The sequence below is a fragment of the Syngnathus scovelli genome, chromosome 21, assembly GCF_024217435.2.
Source record: "Syngnathus scovelli strain Florida chromosome 21, RoL_Ssco_1.2, whole genome shotgun sequence".
NCBI lineage: Eukaryota > Metazoa > Chordata > Actinopteri > Syngnathiformes > Syngnathidae > Syngnathus > Syngnathus scovelli.
In genome coordinates, this window is record NC_090867.1 from 5,227,405 (window position 1) to 5,249,616 (window position 22,212).

Here is a 22,212-nt window from a genome sequence, read left to right on the forward strand (position 1 = left end):
GTGAATGACAGTTGACATTTACCATCCGGTATTTGCTGCCCTCTAGTGTAACATAGTTGTACTGCAAATACTGAAGTGAGCTACAGGTTAGTAAACACATAAACAACTAAACACATGTTGTAAAAAAAAAAAAAAACAGCCAGCCCGGTGGTCGATGTGATTTAAAATGTTTAATTCTTCATCAATCAATAATACTTCTTAAAAAAGATGTAAAGTTTACAGAAACAGTTTTGATGTGGGTCGCGGTGTACCAGCCCGATATTGCAAGATATAATTTGAAAACCAAAAAATTAAACTACCGTAAAACGAAATTACCGTAACCTTTGGAGTGATATTGACCCTATAACAATCGTTTTTATTTTTTAGTATTGTTTTCGAGCTTGCCTATTTTGCCGTGTACCCATAACTACGGCAGGTAAAGAGGGTCAAGTGTCATTTTTTACTTCCGGTTTCCGCTGTCAACATTCGAGCTACTGGGTTAAGTCAGCACCGCTGCGGAGCTACGATGATGTCGGAGCAGGAGTCCCTGAGGTGCTCCAGTGGCAGAAACCGCGGAGGCGTACAGAGGGTTGAAGGCAAACTACGAGCCAGCGTAGAAAAAGGAGATTACTATGAAGCACACCAGATGTATAGGACGTTATTTTTTAGGTAAGATTTCACATAAACGTTCTAATTTACAGTTCGTTGCTCCTCGAGGCCTGCTACGTTCCAGAGCTCTCTGCTGCTACACTAGCTGATATCATTCCCGAATCCGATTGGGCGGATTTCGCTTCGGTTCCGCCCACCCAAGTCGGTTCTGCCATTTGTTTGGACAACGAATGTGTCAATTCACTCTGGTCTTAAAATGGACTGCTAGCGAAGTGCTTACTAGCAGTGTTGCTACACGTTTTGTAAATATTCAATGGAAGTCTTAATTCGTGCAAACTCCATGACAACTATATTATAATCGATTAAGAGTTTAAACCTATGTTGAAATAATCAGCTCGCAATAATCGATTTGCGGTTCCTCCCCAGATGTGCTAGTAGCTAGCCAGGTAGCAGTCTAGATTGTGTGACATTCTCCACCTATATCCATTTAACCTTTCGTAATTTGTGTTTCTATACATACACAACTAAATTACAGATCCAGTTTTGCCTAATTTTAGCTGACAAACTAGTAGAGAAGCAGCCACCATTATTGCAACAATGGTTTTATTCCGATTTCCATGTTATGCTGTTGGTATTCTACATATTCTATACTGTTGTCTGTCAACAGGTACATGTCACAGGCAAAACACAGTGAAGCCAGAGAGCTGATGTACAATGGCGCATTATTGTTCTTCAGCTATAATCAGGTAAAATGCTCTTAGGAATTTCTACCAGTGTGATATTTATGATCTAACTTATTTTGTTTTTATGAACAAAAATGATTTGTGGAAAATACCTCCACACCTTAACTATAAAGGTCTGGTGCATTTTGTAGTTTAATAAATAAACACCCAATGTCTAAATGAGGCAATAAATTAGTTTCATCCGCTTTGCTTCAATCTCCAGCAAAACAGTGCAGCAGATCTCTCCATGCTGGTACTTGAGGTGCTGGAGAAGTCAGAGAGCAAAGTGGAAGAAGATATATTAGGTGAGCGTTCTCCTGATTCAACCAATCGAGACATCTGATCAATCGCCGCTGACGCTCGTGGATCTGTTGAGCAGAAAGCTTGGCTAAGCTGTTCAGCCACATGGATCACAACTCTCCGGAAAGAGTAGCCTTCGTGTCCAGAGCCTTGAAATGGTCCACGGGAGGTTCCAGCAAATTGGGCAATCCAAAGCTACACCAGCTCTTGGCTGTTACCTTGTGGAAAGGTATGACAGACATATTGAATTTGAAGGAAGAAAAAAAATCCACCAGCTTTGTCTTCTTTTTTTTTTTTTCTAGAGCAAAACTACAGTGAATCTCGTTACCACTTCCTTCATTCGTCCGACGGGGAGGGCTGTGCGCAGATGCTGGTGGAGTATTCCTCCTCTCGAGGTTTCCGCAGCGAGGTCGACATGTTTGTGGCCCAGGCGGTCCTACAGTAAGTCCGTCTCCACTTTAGAGTTGAAATGTCGCACAGACTCTCGCTTCCCAACCTTTTTTTTTTAAAATTTGCCAGGTTCCTCTGCCTAAAGAACAAAAACAGCGCTTCAGTGGTGTTCAGCACGTACACGGAGAAACACCCATCCATAGAGAGGGGTCCTCCATTTGTTCAGCCTCTTCTAAACTTTATCTGGTTTCTGCTGCTGGCAGTGGATGGGTGAGATAAAAAAAAAAAAAAAAAAAAACTCAGCTGTGTTATAAAGAATGCATTTCATTGTTTTTTCTATTTAGGGGTAAATTAACAGTTTTCACAGTGTTATGTGAGCAATATCAACCTTCCCTGAAGAGGGATCCCATGTATAATGAGGTGAGCGCTTAAATCGATGGATTGTTTTGGATATGAATTCACGATTCATTTTGTTTTTATATTAATGCAAGCCTTAAAAAAAAAAAAAAGTGTGGGTTCACTGTATCTCAAAAGTGTTTCTTGTGTCTTTGTCATCTCTCTGGACATTTAAAGTACCTCGACAGAATAGGACAGCTTTTCTTCGGCGTCCCCCCCAAACAATCTCCATCGTACGGCGGCCTGCTAGGTGAGTTTTCTGAAACCGTGTCCTTTGTTTTTGTAAAAACATAAATTTCCCTGCACAGGAAACTTGCTGAACAGCCTGATGGGAGCAGGCGAGGATGACGACGGCGTCGAAGAGGCCCGGGAGGACAGCAGCCCCATCGAGCTGGATTGAGCAGACGGCTAACGAAGAACAAAAAGAACACACACGCCCACAAAGACACACACACAAACACACACACACGAAAAATGGGGGAGGCCACGCCCACTCTTGACTTAATCATTACTAATTGTTCAGAGTTTTGGTTTTCATGCACTTGACAGCATTGTAGACACGACGTTCCCTTCTTTAGCGTGTTGCTTTTTCACGGGGTGTTAATTGCTTTTGTCAGCACCCACCACCACCATTCATTTCTAGTAGTTATTTAAATTTGCCTGTTGACATGAGATTGTTTCTGGGTTTCTCATCCGTAGCAAATGGATGGATGGATATTTATTGAGCTTCAGAATTCAGTGTTTTGGGTTTTAAGTCACCTATTGATGATAACCAGACCTTTAGGAAATTACTAAATTCAATGCCAAGTTTTCTATCATCAGTTGTGTGCAAATATGAAATTTGCAGATATGATTAAATATTAAATTTCTTATAAATCAGTGGAATTGGCACTTGTACATTTTTTGTATGCATATGTTAGTGTTTAAAGAGTCATCCCTAATCTAGAATTGCTCTCAAGCGTTTGCTCTTGAGCATTTGCTATCAGTATTGGACTTTTTTTTTTTTTTCTACAGTCATCACTGTTGTGCAGCAAAAGTTCAACAGCCAAAATAACAATTTCCAAAGAGACTTTTGTGAATTGTTGGTTGTCAAATCGCTACCGACGATTGCGTTCACTTTTTCTTCAGTTTGACATATTAGTCACTGCAGTTTTATTTTTTTTTTCCTCCTTTGAAAACATAAGCGGGATGCTTCCTTTGTCATGACACACTAAGACAATAAACTACCATTGAGAGGATTGAGACTGATGTGAAACAAAACTGTCCATTTTCTTTATTGAGGCATTATGGGGAAAAAAAAGCACTAACGTTACAAGTCAAAAACAGCAAGGACATTATTCGCTTCATAACCAAGCTTAATTCATAAATGATCAGCACTGTATAAATATAATGGAGGATTGAGATAAATATAAATTATATGAATGGCACTGCTTGATAATACAACCAACTTAAGTGCAACAAAGATGGTGGCTGCTGTTTTAATGTTATTTTAAATGCTGCTTACAGGATTCACTACAAGGCTTGTTATTAGAACGTAACATTTATTAATTCTCTAAAAATGCCCTTGTTGGCTGTAAACACAAGTATGATGATGTTTGTTTTCATCAAACCTATCTAACCATAAGGCTTACATTTCATTAAGGCAATTTTTAGTGCTTTCCACTCTATAGTGAACCTTACTTTTCCAAAATATATTTGTTAATGCTTGGTAGTCAAGTACGAGACTGCAATGCGAGCCTCTGGACCGTTTCCGACAGGTGAGACATGTCAGCCTGGAGCGCCTGATGCTTCATGGACTCCAGTGTTCGAACCTAGGCATACAATTGATTCCATTGGTAAAGTGATACATTTCTCTCCCTCCCAAAAAAAAAAAAATCAGTGTTGCTGCAAAACTCACAGAAATTCGCGTCTCACAGTGTCCATGTTTGTGACTGAGATTCCACAAATTGACGGCCAGCTGGCTCAGCTTGTTGTTCCTCAGGTCTCCATGAGCGAGCAGGATGCAGAAGAGCGAGAAGGCCAAAGCGCCTTGGCGGCGAGTGCTCAACTGCTGCTCCCAAAAACACAACACAATTATTGTTTTTTAATCTCCTTGCAAGGCAGGAGAAGCTCAAAACAGTTCCTCACATCCTCTCGACCGAGAGCCTTCAGGTGGTCCAGGATCTGCCCGATCAGGGTCTCGCACAGTTTGTTAATCTCCGTGAGGAATTTTGGGTCTCCGCCGTATAGGGTCTCATTTGAGTCCACTGAAATTGTGAAAGGAAAATAAAAGTGTTTGCCATGATTAAAAGATTGTGCGTATTTACCTTTTGGAATTGTGTACAGATATGTTTCCTGGCTCATGGCAGCCAGCAGGGGGAGGGCGGAGATGTACACGCGCACTTTGGCATCACTGTTGTCCTCCCAAGCGTAATCCTGCACCATGTTGAGCACACCTCGGACTAAGTAGAGCACACCATGTTCTGGATGATCCTGTAAGCATGGATATTATGAACACTTAACTCCATGCTTGTCTACAAAAAGTCTCTTGTTAGTACCGGGACGACTAGAAGCGTAGCCAGGAAGTTGTTGACAAAGTCGAGCAGGAAACTCTCCGAAGAGCGAAGCTTCCCTTCCACGCTGATGGAACGTGGCACCTCCGGAAGGATACTAACTGCTGCTTTTAAGAAAGCATCCGCTGCAAGACGAGAGTGGAAAGTCGACAATAGAATATGAAATTAGGTTTTTATAGACAGGAAAAAAAGTTTTTTAGTGCAGGCCTCACCTTGGGATAAACACTGGTTGGCCAACGCAACCTGGCCAGACAGCAGATAAAGATGGAGACGACTGAAGATGCTGCTGAGTGACGGGATGGTGATAAAACTGTAGGCGGCACATGCCTGGAGGACAGAGAGGGGAAACGATCCATCAACTGGCACAAATTGGCGAGATGTCAATTTAACTCACCCGGACGAATGCGGCGGTTTTGCGGGAATGATTTCCACGCATCACCCTTCTGGTCTCCATCGCTAGCTGATTCACCGTCTGAATATGACAAGTGAATTAGCTTGTGTGTGTGTGTGTTGCGGAACAAAATGTTACTGTTTTTGAACGAATTGGTGAATTTGGCTGTAAAATGCCAAAATTCAAATAATTTTTAAAGAAAATCACACATTTTTTACTTTTTGATGAATGTAGATTACGAGTTTCATACTGACGTGAATAAGATGAACCAGGACGGGCTCCAGGTTGCAGAATGTGGCTCTGGCCTCCACGCAGAAACTCAACTGTTGCTCAAAGTCTCGGCCAAAGGAAACCTGAACACAAAAACAAACAGCTCAAAAAGAGACAAACAAATCTCCGATCGGCTTTATCAATTGTCACCTGTAAAATCACAGATCGGACACAAAAAGTAATTATTTACCAATTTAAGACCAATTTAATGTTTGTGAAATTATTTCCAAATGTGCAATCTGAATCAGCTCCGGATGAATATTGATCAGATTCTGACCTAATTTTTTTTCCCCCATTTGGTATGATCAAAATGTGGATTACCATAAAATAAAAACAAATGGAAATATCCTTGGTAGAAAACCTACCCATTGTAAAAAGTCAGGTTGATAGAACTGCAAACACGAGGTTCCACACAAATAATTAGCATGTGTCAATAAAATAAAAACCTCCTCAGAAGAAGTCATTAAAAGCAAGACCAGCTCACCACGCGCATAAAGCCGATGATGAGCACCGACGAAGATCTTTTTTCATCCTCGAGGGTGAGAGCGCTGCAAAACGCACATTAGTAGATCATTCCTATCTACAGATATTTACAGAAATCATATTTTGCCTCACTTGACAGAATCATGCATGGTCTTGCAGATGTGCATCACGGCGTTGAGGATGACCGGGTCTCTAGTTGGCTCCACCTGATGTCTGCCAGTTTAACCGGTTATTTGGCATACTTTGCATTTCCAATAGAAGCGTAGCTCTTACCTGATGAAGACATCCATGATGGATTTGCACACTTCCACCCTCACACCGTCTTTTTGAAACATGTCCAGAAATGGGAGGAAACGCTCCTGCAAATATTGAACATAATGACAACTGAGGCAAGATGAGAAGTTCAACCTTACTCACCATGGAAAAGAGGACTGAGAAGTCGTGGAAGTGGGCGAGGATCTTCCTGATTACAGACTGCAGCTAAGTGCAGAGACAAAAAGTCACTGGAAAGGACGTGATGAGAGAAAGGGGAGCTGGTAAAAAATATCAACCTGAACGTAGGCGTCCTCAAAGGCTCGGTCGGGAGTCATGTGTTTGATGATGTCTGCCAGAACGGTGTTCACCTCACGTTTCTTAAAAGCAAAAATAATTTTAAAAATTTCTCTACCCCACCTTGTAAAAAAATGAATATGTGAATGCCTGGATTCTTAAAAAAAGAAAAGAAAAACGAGTTTCTTACTGTGAAATTTCGGCAGGTGAACTCCACCCAGATCTCAGCACAGTTGACATAATCCTGAAAAAAAAATCCGTTAGATTTTATCGACATTAAAGCACCTGTAAGCAATATCAAGCTCCCTGTACCCGAGGATTGCGGACTTTGGTGATGACTTTCCAGGCTTCGTTGAGGATGGTCAGCCTCTCTGATTCTGGAGGGTCAGCGCAAGCCAGACAGCGACCCAGTGATCCAAATAATAAATGCTACACAGGAGATGACAAAATAAAACATTTGTGGATCACGACGTTAATTTAAAAAAAAAAAAAAACACTACGATTGCTCACCTTGGGGAATCCGGCCTCGTCGCAGTCTTTTATCATCCCGATGAAATCCATGGCTCTTGTGGCGACAAACTCGGGCCTAAATGCCCTCATCACTGAATTCAGCAGCAGGGCACTGCAGTATATTAAATTCCAATCAAAATCTTTTAATCATATTAATCAGATCATACAATTATGACTCACTTGTTACCCAGCTTCTTACATCTCTCCATCATTTCTGTCAGGACACTCTGGAGTGAAAAAAACACATATTAAAAAAATATTTATTTCATTGGTTGCTACTAGCGAGTGTCCGATCCACACCTCCGGTGCTCTGTAGGCACTACAGTGCAAGATCCAGTTGATAGCAGGCGAGTAGAGAGTCAGGTACTCGGGCATCTCCACTCTCTGTGCGAGCAGCTGGCTGCGAACACTCTCCCCGTTGATCTGCCGGAAGGTTCCGAGCAGGTCGAAGAAGTTGCGCTTCAGGCTGTCTTTCAAGCTTGGGGCTACTTCCATGCCAACCTGGGCAAAAAAAATACACGATTTGATATTATCCGAAATAAGTGATTTTGATGGCATCTGGAATTTACCCTGCAGAGGTAAGCTCGGGTGTAAGCCGCCACCAAGGGGTCGCCGATCCCTCTTATCATGGCGGTCAGTCGTGGGAGAGTGTCCTGAATACCGCTGGGGGGGAGGGGGGGGGGGGATTACTTGAAAGTTCAATTTAACCCAATAGGAGCCAAAGACTACTACTCACGATTTGTTCAGGAAGCGATTGCACTTGAGGATGGAGGCTTCCACGTATCTGGTCACAGATTTTGTTAAGGAGGCAAATTCCAGAATCAATTGAGCTAGTATCATGGTAATCACAATTTTGGGGGATACAATCGGGGTAAGAGTTCTCTAATGGAGGCGATTTTGAAGAACCAGTTGAGGCACGTTTCCTTGGCTGTGTCGTTGACATCGCTCGCTGTAAATGAGTCTGACAAAAAAAATAATAATAATTTATTTTATGCCCCAACCAGTGGACGTAGAATGCATACCTGGTAAAGGTTTCGGATCTGAACACATGCTCCAAATTCTGTCATACACGAGCTGGCCTGTGCAAAAAAAAAAGGATGATCAGTAAAACAACCACAAAGAGAAGATGAATGGAACCAAAGGATGAAAAGATTCAGTACATACCAAAAGTGTCAAGTATGTCAGTGATGAGGACAAACTTGCTTGGGTAAAACTGGATTACGGAGGTGTCCGAGAGGAGCTTGGAGCACTGGGGACACAGATTAACAGGAGTCTGTTTCGAGTCCCTTCATTTTTCTTTCCATTATCGACAGAACAAGGATTCACCTGGATTACGATCTTCAGTGCTTTGACCTTTTGGTCCGAGGCCCAGGCCTCTTTGAGAGACTGGTTCAGCTCTTGGATGCGGTTGGCATATTCTTGCTGGGAGAGATTGAGGAGCTCTCTCTGGGAACCCTGCAGACAAATGTAAGGTTTCATTTTTAAGATGACACTGGCGGGGAAATATTATGGAAATTATTTTCAAATGACCTCTTCCAGATCATCCAGTTCCTCCAGCCGAGTGCGGACCTTCTCTGACACAGCAGAGGATCCGGGATTCTGTGAATTTCCTGAAAGTAATTTTTTTTAAAGGAATAGAAATCACATGACAAAATAGTCGAGAAACAAAATTTTATGTACTAAAATCTCTTATTTTGTATTTGAAAAAAATCAGTATAGTGGTCATTAAATATAATAAAAACTTCTTACTGTCCTTACCTTTGTCGGAGCCCAAGCATAGATTCTAGACAAAAAAATAAATAAAATTAATTTTACTAAAACAATAATATTGAGCATGGTGCAATACAAAACATGTTTGTGACAGAGGTCGACTTACAATTGAGAGTTTTTCAGTGGTGGTAAACCTCGCCAGGATCTCGCCTCGCTTCATCGACCAGGGCTCAAAATCGGCTCCCACTGGCTCGTCCTCCCTCTCCCCTTTCTTCCTCGCATCCTGGAAGCACAAAACTTCAGTTTAATACAATTCACTTAAGCACAACCAGTCCTCATTCATATATATTCATCATTCATTATCAATTTAGTCCACTATTATGAGAAATATTTTTTTACTGTGTGTCAAAGAAGCAATCAGTGGTAGTGTAAAAGTGCAACTGACCCCGGCGAAGGCAACGTGTGTCATGGACGGAGTTTCAGCCGCAAACATGGACAGTGGATCGGTTCCGTCCAGCATAGAGCTGAGGGGGTCCGACGCCGCTAAGGAAGAGCAGGACGAGGAGGAGGAGGTGCTGCCCTTGCGAGTTCCACGGCGAGCTTTGCTTTCTGTCACCTAAGGGCAGGTTAACATAATATAATATGAGTAAAATATATATTTTTAAGCATATTTATTTAGAAATAAATTTTAATTAATGATAATTAGTACAATTAAAAAATAGCAATTAACTATTTTACATGACATTTGACAGTTTTTCTTCTACAAATAAAGGCATCTTACTAAAATAGGTTTGAGGGGATGGGAGTCAGAGAATTCAAGTGGCATTGCTTCCAGACGGGTCCTCTGCAGCTCAGCGTCATAGTCACGCCACCGGGAGCGCCTGGATGAGAGTAACGAGTTAGAAATATTAATATTACATATTAAAATTATTATACTATTAATATTATTTTTTAAATGCAGAAGGTAGCCAGAGTACCAGGGGGGAAAACACACAATAGCACAGGGAGAACAACAGATGGGCCTGAGGTGAAGTTTAATCCCTGTACTGCCTTTTGCATTCATCAAGTTTGTCCACCGTAATTTTTAAATGTGCTTTGATATGTGACAAAGAGGATTTGAAATTGCAAAGAGTGGGATTGTCAAAAAACAAACGTGATAAATTATTAGATCTAAAATTGTATTAAAGCATTTCCATCATGGTGAATTCAAACAGTATCCTTCATTTTTAAATAACTGAACTATTAATGGTGAACAGCCCAAATTATGGAGACATTATTCTTACCATATTTTTTATCTTTTGTATTTATATTTGACTTGATCAAGTTTCTATACATTTTAGTTCCTATAAGATAAATAGTGAAAAATATCTGACGGATATGTTCGAATACAAGAAAGCCACACATCCCACAATTCATTGTTTTTTTGTTTGTTGGTTTAAAAAAAGAATAAACACAATAACGCACATAGTATTTATTATCCTGCTTGTGCAGAAATTCCTGACGGCGCATTTAAGGTAAAATGCAAAATCGGCATACTTTACATTCAAAACAGCTTAAGAAGAGGCATAGAAATACAATGCATGTTTGACAATACAATTTAACTGTGGTGAAGAACAATATTTATATGTTTGGGTCAAACAGACGCAGCTTACCACATCACAGTAGCCATTTTTCAGTGATCACATGACACCCTTTACTTCCTGGTTATGGTATTTGTCGGCTTTTAGAAAAAGTGTGAAATTATTTCGTCAAATATTGTTAAATAGTTTATTATTGCCTAACGACAATATGTAATTATCTGTACTGCATTGGCATTGGTTTGCATTATATCGGATTAAAATTAATTTCCCATAATACACGGCGTTCACGAGTCACCGTCAAAGAAAACCAAACAACAAGAAGTATTACTACGTAGTATACGTTTAAACTCGCTGTTATGTAGTAGAGCGAACAAGAAGGAATAAACTGAATACTCCCCACTGTCCGCAACGAACGTGACCTTCCTTTAAATTTAGATTGTTTTTGTTACATACATGGTAGTTTAATTGTATATTTTCCAGATTCCCTTCTGCGTGTCTCATCTTTTAAATAGACGATCTTGGAAGAACCAACGCTCTTTGGTGCTGATGTAAAAATTCATGTTTGGAGATCCTGCAAATATGACATGACCTCAGGGCTGTCACTTTGTGCAAATGTCCACACAGTTCACCTGAGCAGGTAATGCACGTCAGCATTTAGGTGTGTTGTCTAACGTGTCTATTAACGGGCTTAGTCAACGCGATTTTGATCGTTGTGTGCAGACAGCTAACATCCTATTTGGCTAACATTTGATTCACAAGGATAATTGCATATTTTGATGCGCCACCGGACCGCAGTCGCTGTGTCTTCTTTACGGAGACCACAATGCATCCAATTTCCGCAGGCGGTGTTAGTTGTGAGACACTGGACGTCGTAACCATGTGAATTGGTGGTGGGGGACGTTTTGAAATGCTCTGTCGCCCCCTCGTGGTTGCATATGCTTAACCATATATACACATATAATAAAGGGTTTATTTATTTATTTATTTTTTAATGGTTTAAGCATGTGCTTCGGACTTTTACCACAAAATAGATTGATTGATCCCAAGAAGGCTTAATGCTTAAACCATTAGAATAAAATAAAAGTAAATATACCCAAAATATAATAAAATTAAATATACCCTAAATCCATTTTTCTTAACCTATATTTATATTTATATATTATTTAAATATGCCTAATCTGTATTTATTTTATTTTATATGGTTTAAGCATGTGCTTCAGAACGACAAGCGGGCGACAGTACAATTCAAACTGCTGCTCAACATCAATTTACATGGTTAGGCAGTCAAGTGGATTACGTGTATTGTATTTTTGACCCCCAGCGTGCTTTTTAAGAAACTGAGCGATTAAATAAAATAAAGTATAAGTAATAATACTAAGTAAATATGAATAAAATAAAATAGCCCTGGGGCACAAGGGATTGCAATCAGTGTTGGGGGGGCTTTGCAAAAACCTGGCCCTGGGACCCAGACCCCCTATAATTCGGCCCTGACTCACATAATTAATGATGTCTTATTGAAGAACAAAAAAAAAAAGTCTTATCTATGTAATCAATACTTTCACTCCTCATATGCTGTGCTGAGGATCAGGTGGCCCCTTTTTTTCTTCTTAAGAAGACATCCACTCCTTTTTGTCTTTCATTCTTATTAAGTTACCACTTTCCAAACCTTGTGAATTATTAAATGGATTTGTTTGGGTGGAAGTCCTCATTCTATTTGACTGGCAGGTGGAAGGTAGTAGTGTGCCTTCCCAGATATTTGTCCTCCTGCATCCACCATGGAAAAGTCCCTTGTTATCCAGCTTCGCCATGAGGAACTTGTTTTTTACGCCGCTTGCATTTCTAACATTTGGTGTGTGTTTTTGTGTGTTTGTGTGTGTCTGGAAGGCAGAGTGTGTAGGCGAAGGTGGGGAGGTGGCGGTGTTATGCGTGTGGGCAGCAGCTGGAGGCGGCATCTTTCCCGGGCCATGCGACTTGCTCTTGCATGGTGTCGACTGTGCCGTCCAAAGAAAGGGGGTCGGGGCAGGGGAGGCCAGCCGCAGTCCGGCTTTGGGGCGCTATGGAGCTACAGCAAGGTGCTGCTCAAGTCTCTTTACTTCAACAGCCTCAGCAACTCTGACACATTGCTCGACTGTGCTTTCGAACCTGTGTATTGGATCGTGGACAATGTGACTCGCTGGTTTGGTGTGGTGAGTACATTGCGTCGACTGGAGATAAAACAAGTCAAACTAACCTCACTCATCTCGCAGGCGTTTGTCACTCTGGTCATCCTGCTGACAACCTCAGTGGTAGTTATTGTTTATCTGTACGTCATTCCCACAATTGTCGGGACCTACGCTGTGCCTTGGATCATCTGGCATCTGAGCTGCGGCCACTGGCTACTGGTTATGGTGGGCTTCCATTACTACAAGGCCACCACCACCTCCCCGGGATACCCGCCTAAGGTACCTCTGGTGGTTCTCCTTTATTAATGACTAAAAACAACAATAACAAAATAATAACACATTTTATTTGTTTTAGGACAACATCCATATTCCCTCGGTGTCCATTTGTAAGAAATGTATCAATCCAAAACCGGCCAGGACGCACCACTGCAGCATCTGCAACACGTAAGTGCAACATGTTATGAGTTGAAGGATGACAAAAAAAAAAATGCAAACTCCTAAAAAAATTAAAAATGCTGCATTGCTGGAGTTTGATTCCAAACGAGGTCTATCAAAGAATAATGTTGCCTTTGCTTGCGTTACAGCTGCATCTTGAAGATGGACCATCACTGTCGTATCCTTGCAACGAGCGTCACATAACAAACGCCATTTCTCTCCTTTTATCTTCTTGTGTTGAACTGAACACGCCTCCAGCTTGGCTCAACAACTGCGTAGGCCATTTCAACCACCGCTACTTTTTCTCCTTCTGCGTCTACATGACTCTGGGCTGCATCTACTGCAGCGTCAGCAGCAGAGACTTGTTCCTGGAAGCCTACAGTGCTGTTGAGGTGAGATTGGATGTGATGAAAATAATTGTTTCTGCCAATCCAATTGATCCAATCAATTTCTTCAGAGTTACTATCAGACCCGTCCCCCGCCGTACACGTCCACAGAGACGACCGCCCACAAGAGCATCATCTTTCTCTGGGTGCTGACCAGGTGACTTATACTCTCCACCACCACGTCTGCCACGTAAACAGCGATGTCATGATGGTACGTCCCTCTTCCCCCTGCAGTTCTGTGGCGGTCGCCCTGGGAGGGCTGACCCTGTGGCACGCTGCGCTCATCTGCCGAGGGGAGACCAGCATAGAGCGCCACATCAACCGCAAAGAGAGTAAAAGACTGAAGGAGCAGGGCAAGGTACAGAAAAGTAATGGCGATTATGGAAAAAAAATATATATATGTGAATATTTGGAGGACTATCACTTCGAGGTCAATGGTAATTATTTTAAATGTATTTACATATATACTATATTTTTTAATATTTATATTTTTTATGTATATACAAATGTATGATTGACTTTCAGGTGTTCAAAAATCCATATCATCACGGGATGACGGCCAATTGGAAGCGGCTGTTTGGTGTCGAGACGCGCAAGTGGGTTCTGTTGCATGTTTTTTGCACTCTTATCATTCAACGACATATTTGATGCCAATTTCTCGTGGATAAATATTTTTTTGTTTCACAGTCACTGGTTCACACGCGTTCTCCTGCCCTCGAGTCATCTTCCTGCAGGGGATGGCATCATGTGGGACTGCAACTTTTCCAGGAGAGACCCCGTGGCCATCTGAGCCGTCCACATTTCAAACGCTATCACCTCGTCTTTATTCTCACCATCGTAACGATAGAGAGAATTTTTTTTTTTTTTTAAAAAAGGTGTTGCTGGTCAGCATTTGATTCAGTCTCAGACTCCAAATGGAATTAAACATCATATTATGATGAATTGGTTTTGAACCACCTTTGTGCCTGATGCAGCGTTCCAAAGTGACAGCTAATGGCTATCAAATGTTGACTCCATCAAAAACATAGTTTGGTATTTTTACATTCCACTTCCACTATCAGCCAGCTGATCTTTTTTTTTTTTTTAAATGGAAGCCTCAAATTCACATTATCATAGTTTTGGATTGTATTGCATTTTCCAAGTGTCCGTAATGATGTGGCTATTGAGTGAGCTGAGAAATGTCACTGTTAATCTACTGAGAACGTTTGCACGTGGCACTTTATAGTGGAGAAACAGGACATAATGATTTTCAGGAGAAAAAAAAAAAAAATCTCAGTTAAACATATTGATAATGTGAGTGGAATTATTGTTTTATTAATGTGTGTGTTGTGATATCACCGTTTGAAAAAGAGTTCTGGTGCCAAATAAGGGGGAGGGGGCAAAGAGGTCTCGTGCCTTGTTTGCAACCAATTAACTCTGTGAATTACTGTCCTGATATGGACTTTTTCTAGCACAGTAAGTGGTTTCCAAGGAAACGACCTGAGTGATGTGCCCACCGAAAAGAGCTGTGCTCAGTTGAATTGCTGTCCTTTTAATAAAAAAACAAACATGTTAAGACTGCATTATGATGATTTTGTGATTGAAAATGACACCAAATGCTTGACACAATTATAAATACAATTATTTTATTTGCCATTTTAAATTCATTTCCATGTTTTGAATGAAGTTTAAAGTCAATCTGTCCTAAAACAAAGATTGATTGATATTGCGTGGTCTAAACCTAAATGTGTAAATGGTTGAACAACAATGAACTCTAAAAACATATTTACACATTATAAAATGGGAGTCTGTTTTCTCGTGTACGTCATTGTGCAGCTCATTTAATGTGTTTTGTGTATTAACTACAATTCAATTGCTGTCCTTTGAGTCATAAACAATCTTTATCTTAAAAGTAGAATTATTAAATAATACTAAGGCCCTGTTCAATCCATACAAACACTTGATTACATTCATCAGAGGACACGCATTGAATAAAGAAAAAAACTGTAGGTACATAAATATACAAATGGATGTTAAATTGCAACGTTCTAGAAGTTGGTCAGTGTGACTCAATTGTGCGTTTATGAAGACAGACGTCCAACCCGCATTTCAGTAGGAAGAAAATTCTAGATCATTTGAATGTCGGACTCCATGTGTCTTTATTCTTTGACTATATTGGGTAGAGACTTTTTTATATTAAAAAATAAAAATCACCTTCCTCCAGGACTTCCCAAGAGGAACCTTAAAGAAAGACAGTCTGTAAGTGACTGGAAAGTGCAAATGGACCGAATGCGGTGGATCTTACCACTCTCCTCGCGCCTGAACCGCCTCCTTCCTCACTAGCCTCTTCTTGTCATCCAGAGGTCTGGCCAAGGCTCGCAGCACTCGGGCCCGAAATGGCAAAACCTACAAGTTCAAACTAATGCTTAGAATTTTTCTGTGACATTATATTTGGACAGAATAGTCAAAATAATTCTCTCTATGTGTTGTAATTTTACTCTTAAAATTGAATAACTGAAATGAATTGTTTTCAATAATATCAGTGCCCGCAATATAGTGAATTGAACAGACTATAGTCCTTTTCTGCCCTCTTGTGGCGTCTCTAAGTAATTATTCTTTATTTTTACCTCATGCTCAGGGAAGCGGGAAAGGGCGTAGATACACCGCAGTGATGCGATCTTGACATTCTGCAAGACAGCATACATTCAACCAAACCGTGTGGTTTTTTTCCTATGCTACTGACATTTAATTGACGCTTCAACACCGTCGGAGGTCTTACTAACCATGGTGGGAGCGGACGTGAGGGGCAGCAGTCTGCCCATCAAAGCTTCAAGCTGTTGGATGAGCGCCGGTGGCGGGTCAGCAATGACAGGCTCCAGACAGGACAGCGTGGAAAGCTGGACGCCCTGGTCGGGGTACGTCAAGGCCTCGAGCAACAGTGACAGCAGCTGGATACACACACACCAAAGTATTTTAGAATCATTTAATTTAAGTTTTTGTTTTCTTGACTCACCGCTGGTAGTTCAGTAACTTGAACCTGCTTGGGTAGTTTGTTGACTATATTGGACAGAGCCTTCAGGTAGTTTGGTTTCTTCTCTGGAGGAGAAACACACAAATAGAAAAAAAAAATTATTAATATTTAACGGCATGGTGGTGTTAGCATAGCTAATAGCAAATAAATGAATGAGAAATATTAAAAGAGTGCCAGTGGCTCACCTTGAGGAGCCGCGGTGAAACCTTGCACCAGCTTGGCTGAGTTCTCGCTGAAGAAGCGTTGGCGGTACATGATGCGAACATCTGCGTGGCAACCGCGGCTAAGGACATCGGCGGAGTCGCTCATCAGCAGCGAGAAGCTGTCAGCTGCCGCCGAGCCCAGATCGGCGTCATCCAGCAGCGAGAAGAGCTGAGATGAGAAAATACGGTGGTTGGATTTACACTCCAGGTCCAAGTGCTAGCAAAAATATTGTTTACCTTGTCAGTCAGTGTTGTGCATGTTGGGTGGTAGCGGAGAAGCAGAGCCTTGGCCACCTAGAGACACGAGCAACTTCAATGTTCAGTTGACGATTGCCAGTTTGACACGGTTTCGGTGTGGAGTCACCTACCCATATCAAGAGAGTGAACGCCTGCATGCGAACACCTAAAGCTGCTGCGTTCAACTCGTTCAAAATTCTGGTCATTGTCTTTTGGAGTAGACTGTCAAGAGAGTCGCCTAAAGGGAATTTGTTGTTTAAATGCAGCTCTTGTAGCACAGGTTGACCTAAAAACAAAAATTTTTTAAAAGTGACTAACCCGAAGGGATCTTGTTGACCAGGCCAGCGAAACACTTTGCAGCGGAGGTGTATGACATCGGGTGGCTGCAAGTGCAACTCATCTCTTCCAGCTCTGAAAGCAGCCGCTCCAATTGGGGCACCGCCACCTACAAACAAAGAAGACTTTTTTAATAGAATGCCAAAAAGAAGACTATTTAGCAGTTTGAGAATCAGTTGCAAAACCGCCATTTTGTTAGGCGGACTAAAAAAAAAAAGGGTTGGGATAAGACTCACAGTGCGAGGTAAAGAGCACACGCATGCCATCAGCAGACAAACCGTCTGAGATAGCTTCCAAGAGTCATCGTGCTGTTTCTGGGATGAGCAAACAGAGCAAAAGATATTCAAATACTCCCCACCGTTACATTCCAGTCAAAAATATGTGCATACATTTGCCAGCAACTTGATGTGTGGCGGGAAAGAGTTGCCGGGCAGAAAGAGGACGTCACCATCCAGGAAGAGAGAGACAAACTTCGCTGCCGTCTGGCCCGCCAGTCTAAAAATAATAAGACGAAGTGAGAACCCACAACAGGAGCTTGGAAAATAAACATTTGCAGCAAATGTATGACAATGACAATGTTAACTTGTGAAATACTAACGTTGGTTGCAGCCTGGAGCAAGCTGTGCTGATGATTGCGACCATGGTGGAAAGGACCGCCTCCTCTGCCAGAGGACTCTGGTGAGTAGATGAACTCTCACCTAAAATGGATGTCAATTTTTAAAAATGCATAGTGGATAATAATAATGGACTCGCGCACCTTTAAGCGCTGCTTGAAGTGCTAGTGAAAGCAGTCGCGGGATGATGATGTCATGGAAGCATCGGCCGGAGTCTTGGGTGTCTTCCACCAGCTCGGCTATTTTCTTTAAGCTGATGCACGCTAACACGGCCTCCTCTAATGAGAAACCAAATTTGCCTGCAATAAAACAATTGAGGTGTTTATTTCGGATGAGGTTATGTGTAACGCTTTTGAATGATTTTTATTCAGAATTGTTAGTTCGAGGTTCCGTGCATTAGAAAAGCCAGTGACACTTTACCAGAATGTGCTGCATCGAGGACTTCCAAGAGGACTGACGTGCTCTCCTGCGCGACACTGGGCTTGGCGGAAACTGCCGCCAACATGGACAAACAGCGCTGGCGCACTGCAGACTGCGTGTGTTTTATGGACTCTCCGTCTAGCTCCATTGACTCTGAGCATAGGAAATAAAACAGACAATGGGAATAATATTTTTTTTACATAGACTTAGCCTTGCTACAAATAGCAAAAATTTGACTAACCAGAAAAGATGGCTTTCTTCATCCTCGGGATCATATTGCTGATGAAAACACCCGGGTGCAGTTCCGCCAAGCCTCCGGCACATGATACCACAGCGAGACTGTTGGAAATAGAAAAAAAAATGTCATTTCTAATGTTGGGAGACAGAAAACAAAAAAAAGAAAAAGTGAGCTAACCTGACTGCGTCGTCTTCATCGGACAGCAACAGTCGAGCCAAATGATCGACAGCCAGCTCGATTTGAGCCTTTTCTAACAAACCTAGACGACAACGAAGATTCCCTTGAGAACGCACGGCAAATCCGATTTTGTTTAATAACATTGCGGCACATCTCACCGCTTTGTCGTGCCAGTGCCATGAGCATAGCCGTAGCTGTGATCTGCAGGCTGCTGTTAGTCTCCGAAAGAGCTGCAAAAGTGAGGCAGCACAACGACGGGCAGATGCCAGAGAGCACTCGCTCCTCTAATGGACACACAAATGTGTGTGGACATTAAGTTGTTTGGAGAAGATGGACGACATTTACCCTGAATGCCCCACTCACCGTTTTCTGATGACTCGCTGCTCTTAACAGACTGAATAAACCGCAGCATCACCTCCAATAATGTGCGTCTATGTGAACACTGATACAAGACAACAAAGTGACGTGATGTCATCGACGAAGGCGGGACTACAATGTCTACCTGGTTTTTGCTGTTGTACTGCTCGATGAGCGCCGGCATGACTGCCGCGACGATCATGTGACTCGCCCTGTTGGAAGCGCTGCAAGCAGCCTGGAGTAGCTTAGCGCTGGGCCACATTAGCTTCAGGTCCGGCTCGCTCAGATGATGCTTGCAGTCTACAAAAATATCATAAGGTCATTCACCCCAAAAAATAAAGAATCATCTTATAAGTATGAGAATAAATCACCTTTCAGAACCATATCCAAGAAAGTGCTGAGGGCGTCTTCAGAATCTGACTTAACAATCGAACGAGAAAGACAGGAAGTGATGGCGGTAAGAGCAGCGAGGCCTGCCGACTCAATTTTTTCACTTGAGGTTTGGAACACCTGTAATGGAGAAAAAAAAAGCAACTACTAATTGTAACCATGTAATAACACAATTTGTCGCTTAACAAACCTCTCTGCGCAAAGACGCCCACAGTCCCTCGAGGAATTCTGCCAAATCTTCGTGTTCATACGTTGCAACACCAGCAGCCTTTAAAAAAAAAAAACAAGTGGAGATGAACAACAAGCTACAACAGCACTGTCGCTAAAATAGTCCTCAGAGTTGGCTACTAGGAGCAAGTGAGATTTCCCACCAGGGTCTGAAGAGAGTCCAACTTTGCGCTCTGAACATCCGAGTCCAGCTTTTCAATGATGAGAGGCAATAGAAACTGGAAAAAAAAAAAAAAAGACGCTCAATGGTGAGCGCATGTAGCAAAGTGTCGGCGTGAATACAACGGAGACAAACCTGAGCAAATTTAGGAGTTCCTGTGAGGACTTGCCTCAGTTCTTGGACCAGTTCCTCTCTGGTGATACCACGAGGGTCGTTGGGGGGCTGCGATAAGCGGGTACAGTTGATAAGAAGTTTTCATGAACTTATTCTTGTCAGTTTTCAAATGACACTCACCACAGCAGTTGAACAAACAGAAACTTACCGGGGTAAAATCAACGGGGAAATAGCAGGACGTCACATCGAAAAGATCCTCTGTATAGTGATCTGCAAATACACACAGAGGAAATAGTAAAGATATTTAAACTTCAGATGATGACCATAACGCCGAACAGATGAACATCTAAAAGACCACTCTCTCACCCAGACTGTAACCTCTTTGGATGATCTTCTTGGCAATTTGGAAGGCTAAGAGAATATTGCGAGGGTCACTCTCCCCATCTATCGACTGGATGAATCCAAAAACAAAGTCTGCTCCGAAATCTTTCAATTCTGTAGATAAAGGGTTAAATGGAGTGCACATCCTGAAAACATCTATTAAAAGTATTAGTAGTGTTCTTATAATTATTAATACCAGCCTCTCTGGTGTCCATGACGTTAAGGAGCATCTTAGAGAGAGCCACTCGGTCAGCCAGCAGCAGCGACTGTGGAAAATAAACAGGCAGCGTATCTCGAGGTTGTCAATCAGCATCCATGTTGCATTAAAAAAAAAAAAAAAAACTCACCCGAACATAAACATTATGAAAGATAGACTTCAATATGGAAACTGCTGCACCAGGAGGCAATTTTGGGCTTTGTATCTGAGCAGTGAGGAAAAAAACAGTTTGAATATTACCTGACAAACCATGTTAAAAAGTCTTTAGATGATAAAAATGAGTTTGTAGTTAGTTCTTGGCCAACTTACAAGTATTCTGAGCCCCTGCAAGACAGGTGGTGTGGTTATGTGATCGTCACCCAGACGGTTCTCATAAAACGCTTTAAGAACTTCAACTGAGGAGATACAGATATTATCAATAACAATATTGACTGTTTGTTTTTGAATCCCCTCCACACAGAAAATTAAACCATTGCAATGGAGAGAAATACCTTCTTTCTCAGTGAGGTCTACATCTTCTAACACATCAGAGAGCAGCTTAATTCCTCTGGCTCGAGTTTGAGGCTGAGTGCTGGTCAGACTCAGTCTGAAGAAAAAAAACAAAGAATACATGAAACATTTTATGTCTGAATATATTTCTGCTATATTGACAGCTCACCCCAATGCTTCCACTAACTGCAGAATAGTAAACTCTCCATTTTTGAGACCTGAAAACAAACAACACATTAATCTAAATACACGTTCATGGTCTCACACACACATTAGCCAACAGTATGGAGGTCAAAGGTTCGTTGACTTAGACTTCACTTTATTCATTCTTTGGGATTGCTCCCTCGGGAAATTCGTGTCCAACTACATTTATAACGCAGAGAGGGTAAATAAAAACATAAAATACACACAGATGATATGAGCACAAACTTAATAGGCTCCAAAAAAAGGCAAGAGGCCCAAATAACCCATAACAACGAGACGCAATGTCCAGAAGACTAGGTGCAAGCAAGCAACGTAACAAGCACTTTTTTAAAGAATATACGACAAAGACATTAGTTTTATTGTCTTTGTTTGTCGTTTTAGTGTAGGAACTTCTTATGATGAGAAAACCTGCACTGCGGTTACAATACCAAAACAGGATGTTGAGGCGCTAAGTTAGCTAATTCACCAGCATCTAGCTTTGCACGCATTTAAAGAAACGGCAGCGAAATATATACAATTGAGAGTCAAATTGGACATATATGTATGCACCTGCAGCTGTATCTTTGGCTTTACTGTCTTGCAATCCGGAGACAAATTCCTCCACAAGTGACACCAGCACACTTTTCTCAGCCATCATGCCTCTTCACATAACTGGTGCGCGCATGCGCAGTTGAGCACAAAGTTATTATTCTTCTTTGAGGTTTAAATGGCGGATTAGAGACCTTACTGGTGTATTACCGCCACCTACAGGCTGACTAAGTCCTTAACTCTTGCACCAGTCTTAATACGGGAACCAGTGCTAACACTCAACTGCGCACAAAGTTGAGTCGTGACATCCAAATGTTTGATTTTAGATTTAAAAAGAACGTATTCAAACACATAACGTGTACAACCCTCCATCATTGACATTTTGATGTAATTGGTCGCGAGCATAAGCAACTGTAGCATTCTGTACACATTGTTTTTTTTTTAGTTTCCTTTTACCCTGATTCACCTGAACATATCATCACCTT

At 41.7% G+C, this 22,212-nt stretch overlaps 4 protein-coding genes across 5 annotated transcripts; 2 read left to right on the forward strand and 2 right to left on the reverse strand.

Annotated features, from left to right (window-relative positions):
* The first annotated feature begins 450 nt into the window (after window positions 1-450).
* get4 (guided entry of tail-anchored proteins factor 4) lies at window positions 451-3,656 on the forward strand. Its single transcript, XM_049759483.1, has 9 exons — window positions 451-648; window positions 1,256-1,334; window positions 1,534-1,615; window positions 1,690-1,839; window positions 1,913-2,051; window positions 2,130-2,270; window positions 2,345-2,420; window positions 2,574-2,646; window positions 2,705-3,656. The coding sequence occupies exons 1-9, from the start codon at window positions 506-508 to the stop codon at window positions 2,794-2,796; spliced, it is 975 nt and encodes a 324-aa protein (XP_049615440.1). The 5' UTR covers window positions 451-505; the 3' UTR covers window positions 2,797-3,656.
* On the reverse strand, window positions 3,647-10,668 carry vps35l (VPS35 endosomal protein sorting factor like). The gene is made up of 30 exons (XM_049759473.2): window positions 10,514-10,668; window positions 9,643-9,742; window positions 9,307-9,477; window positions 9,028-9,144; window positions 8,910-8,934; window positions 8,682-8,761; window positions 8,478-8,606; window positions 8,316-8,400; window positions 8,174-8,230; window positions 8,016-8,112; window positions 7,888-7,935; window positions 7,721-7,814; window positions 7,452-7,652; window positions 7,332-7,378; window positions 7,152-7,263; window positions 6,954-7,070; window positions 6,832-6,885; window positions 6,644-6,724; window positions 6,510-6,572; window positions 6,366-6,451; window positions 6,225-6,305; window positions 6,094-6,157; window positions 5,594-5,692; window positions 5,343-5,420; window positions 5,161-5,275; window positions 4,934-5,073; window positions 4,703-4,868; window positions 4,524-4,642; window positions 4,294-4,446; window positions 3,647-4,207 (listed from the first exon to the last, which is right to left on the reverse strand). The coding sequence occupies exons 1-30, from the start codon at window positions 10,528-10,530 to the stop codon at window positions 4,109-4,111; spliced, it is 2,895 nt and encodes a 964-aa protein (XP_049615430.1). The 5' UTR covers window positions 10,531-10,668; the 3' UTR covers window positions 3,647-4,108.
* Window positions 10,669-10,922: 254 nt separating this feature from the next.
* zdhhc16b (zinc finger DHHC-type palmitoyltransferase 16b) lies at window positions 10,923-14,979 on the forward strand. Of its 2 annotated transcripts, none has more exons than XM_049759480.2 (9): window positions 10,923-11,078; window positions 12,330-12,882; window positions 12,959-13,047; window positions 13,188-13,216; window positions 13,297-13,430; window positions 13,496-13,581; window positions 13,659-13,782; window positions 13,950-14,020; window positions 14,112-14,979. In XM_049759480.2, the coding sequence occupies exons 1-9, from the start codon at window positions 11,026-11,028 to the stop codon at window positions 14,212-14,214; spliced, it is 1,242 nt and encodes a 413-aa protein (XP_049615437.1). In that variant the 5' UTR covers window positions 10,923-11,025; the 3' UTR covers window positions 14,215-14,979. The 2 variants fall into 2 exon arrangements, with proteins under 2 accessions (XP_049615437.1, XP_049615436.1); XM_049759479.1 differs by lacking the exon at window positions 10,923-11,078 and having other exon boundaries at window positions 12,319-12,627; window positions 12,688-12,882.
* A 53-nt stretch (window positions 14,980-15,032) lies between these two features.
* Window positions 15,033-21,872, reverse strand: mms19 (MMS19 homolog, cytosolic iron-sulfur assembly component). Its single transcript, XM_049759472.1, has 31 exons — window positions 21,749-21,872; window positions 21,165-21,213; window positions 20,998-21,092; window positions 20,816-20,901; window positions 20,637-20,711; window positions 20,486-20,555; window positions 20,275-20,403; window positions 20,117-20,178; window positions 19,930-20,016; window positions 19,778-19,852; window positions 19,597-19,674; window positions 19,388-19,526; window positions 19,162-19,316; window positions 19,023-19,101; window positions 18,818-18,943; window positions 18,660-18,741; window positions 18,486-18,583; window positions 18,245-18,397; window positions 17,968-18,123; window positions 17,809-17,908; window positions 17,600-17,705; window positions 17,447-17,524; window positions 17,193-17,319; window positions 17,006-17,112; window positions 16,875-16,931; window positions 16,620-16,806; window positions 16,417-16,499; window positions 16,187-16,351; window positions 16,031-16,090; window positions 15,709-15,809; window positions 15,033-15,644 (listed from the first exon to the last, which is right to left on the reverse strand). Exons 1-31 carry the CDS (start codon window positions 21,834-21,836, stop codon window positions 15,614-15,616), a joined length of 3,084 nt encoding a protein of 1,027 aa, XP_049615429.1. The 5' UTR covers window positions 21,837-21,872; the 3' UTR covers window positions 15,033-15,613.
* Between the last annotated feature and the right edge of the window lie 340 nt (window positions 21,873-22,212).

Coding starts and splice junctions, on each gene's coding strand:
- get4 (XM_049759483.1), top strand. CDS start 506: ATGATGTCGGAGCAGGAGTCCCTGAGGTGCTCCAGTGGCAGAAACCGC. Junction 1,335..1,533: donor TGTTCTTCAGCTATAATCAG/GTAAAATGCTCT, acceptor TTCAATCTCCAG/CAAAACAGTGCAGCAGATCT. Junction 2,647..2,704: donor ATCGTACGGCGGCCTGCTAG/GTGAGTTTTCTG, acceptor TTCCCTGCACAG/GAAACTTGCTGAACAGCCTG.
- vps35l (XM_049759473.2), bottom strand. Junction 8,935..9,027: donor CCACTGAAAAACTCTCAATT/GTAAGTCGACCT, acceptor TTTTTTGTCTAG/AATCTATGCTTGGGCTCCGA. Junction 7,379..7,451: donor GTGCCTACAGAGCACCGGAG/GTGTGGATCGGA, acceptor TTTTCACTCCAG/AGTGTCCTGACAGAAATGAT.
- zdhhc16b (XM_049759480.2), top strand. CDS start 11,026: ATGACCTCAGGGCTGTCACTTTGTGCAAATGTCCACACAGTTCACCTG. Junction 12,883..12,958: donor CCCCGGGATACCCGCCTAAG/GTACCTCTGGTG, acceptor TATTTGTTTTAG/GACAACATCCATATTCCCTC. Junction 13,582..13,658: donor TTTCTCTGGGTGCTGACCAG/GTGACTTATACT, acceptor TTCCCCCTGCAG/TTCTGTGGCGGTCGCCCTGG.
- mms19 (XM_049759472.1), bottom strand. CDS start 21,836: ATGATGGCTGAGAAAAGTGTGCTGGTGTCACTTGTGGAGGAATTTGTC. Junction 18,944..19,022: donor CAGCGAGTCATCAGAAAACG/GTGAGTGGGGCA, acceptor TGTGTCCATTAG/AGGAGCGAGTGCTCTCTGGC. Junction 16,500..16,619: donor TTTCACCGCGGCTCCTCAAG/GTGAGCCACTGG, acceptor TTTCTCCTCCAG/AGAAGAAACCAAACTACCTG.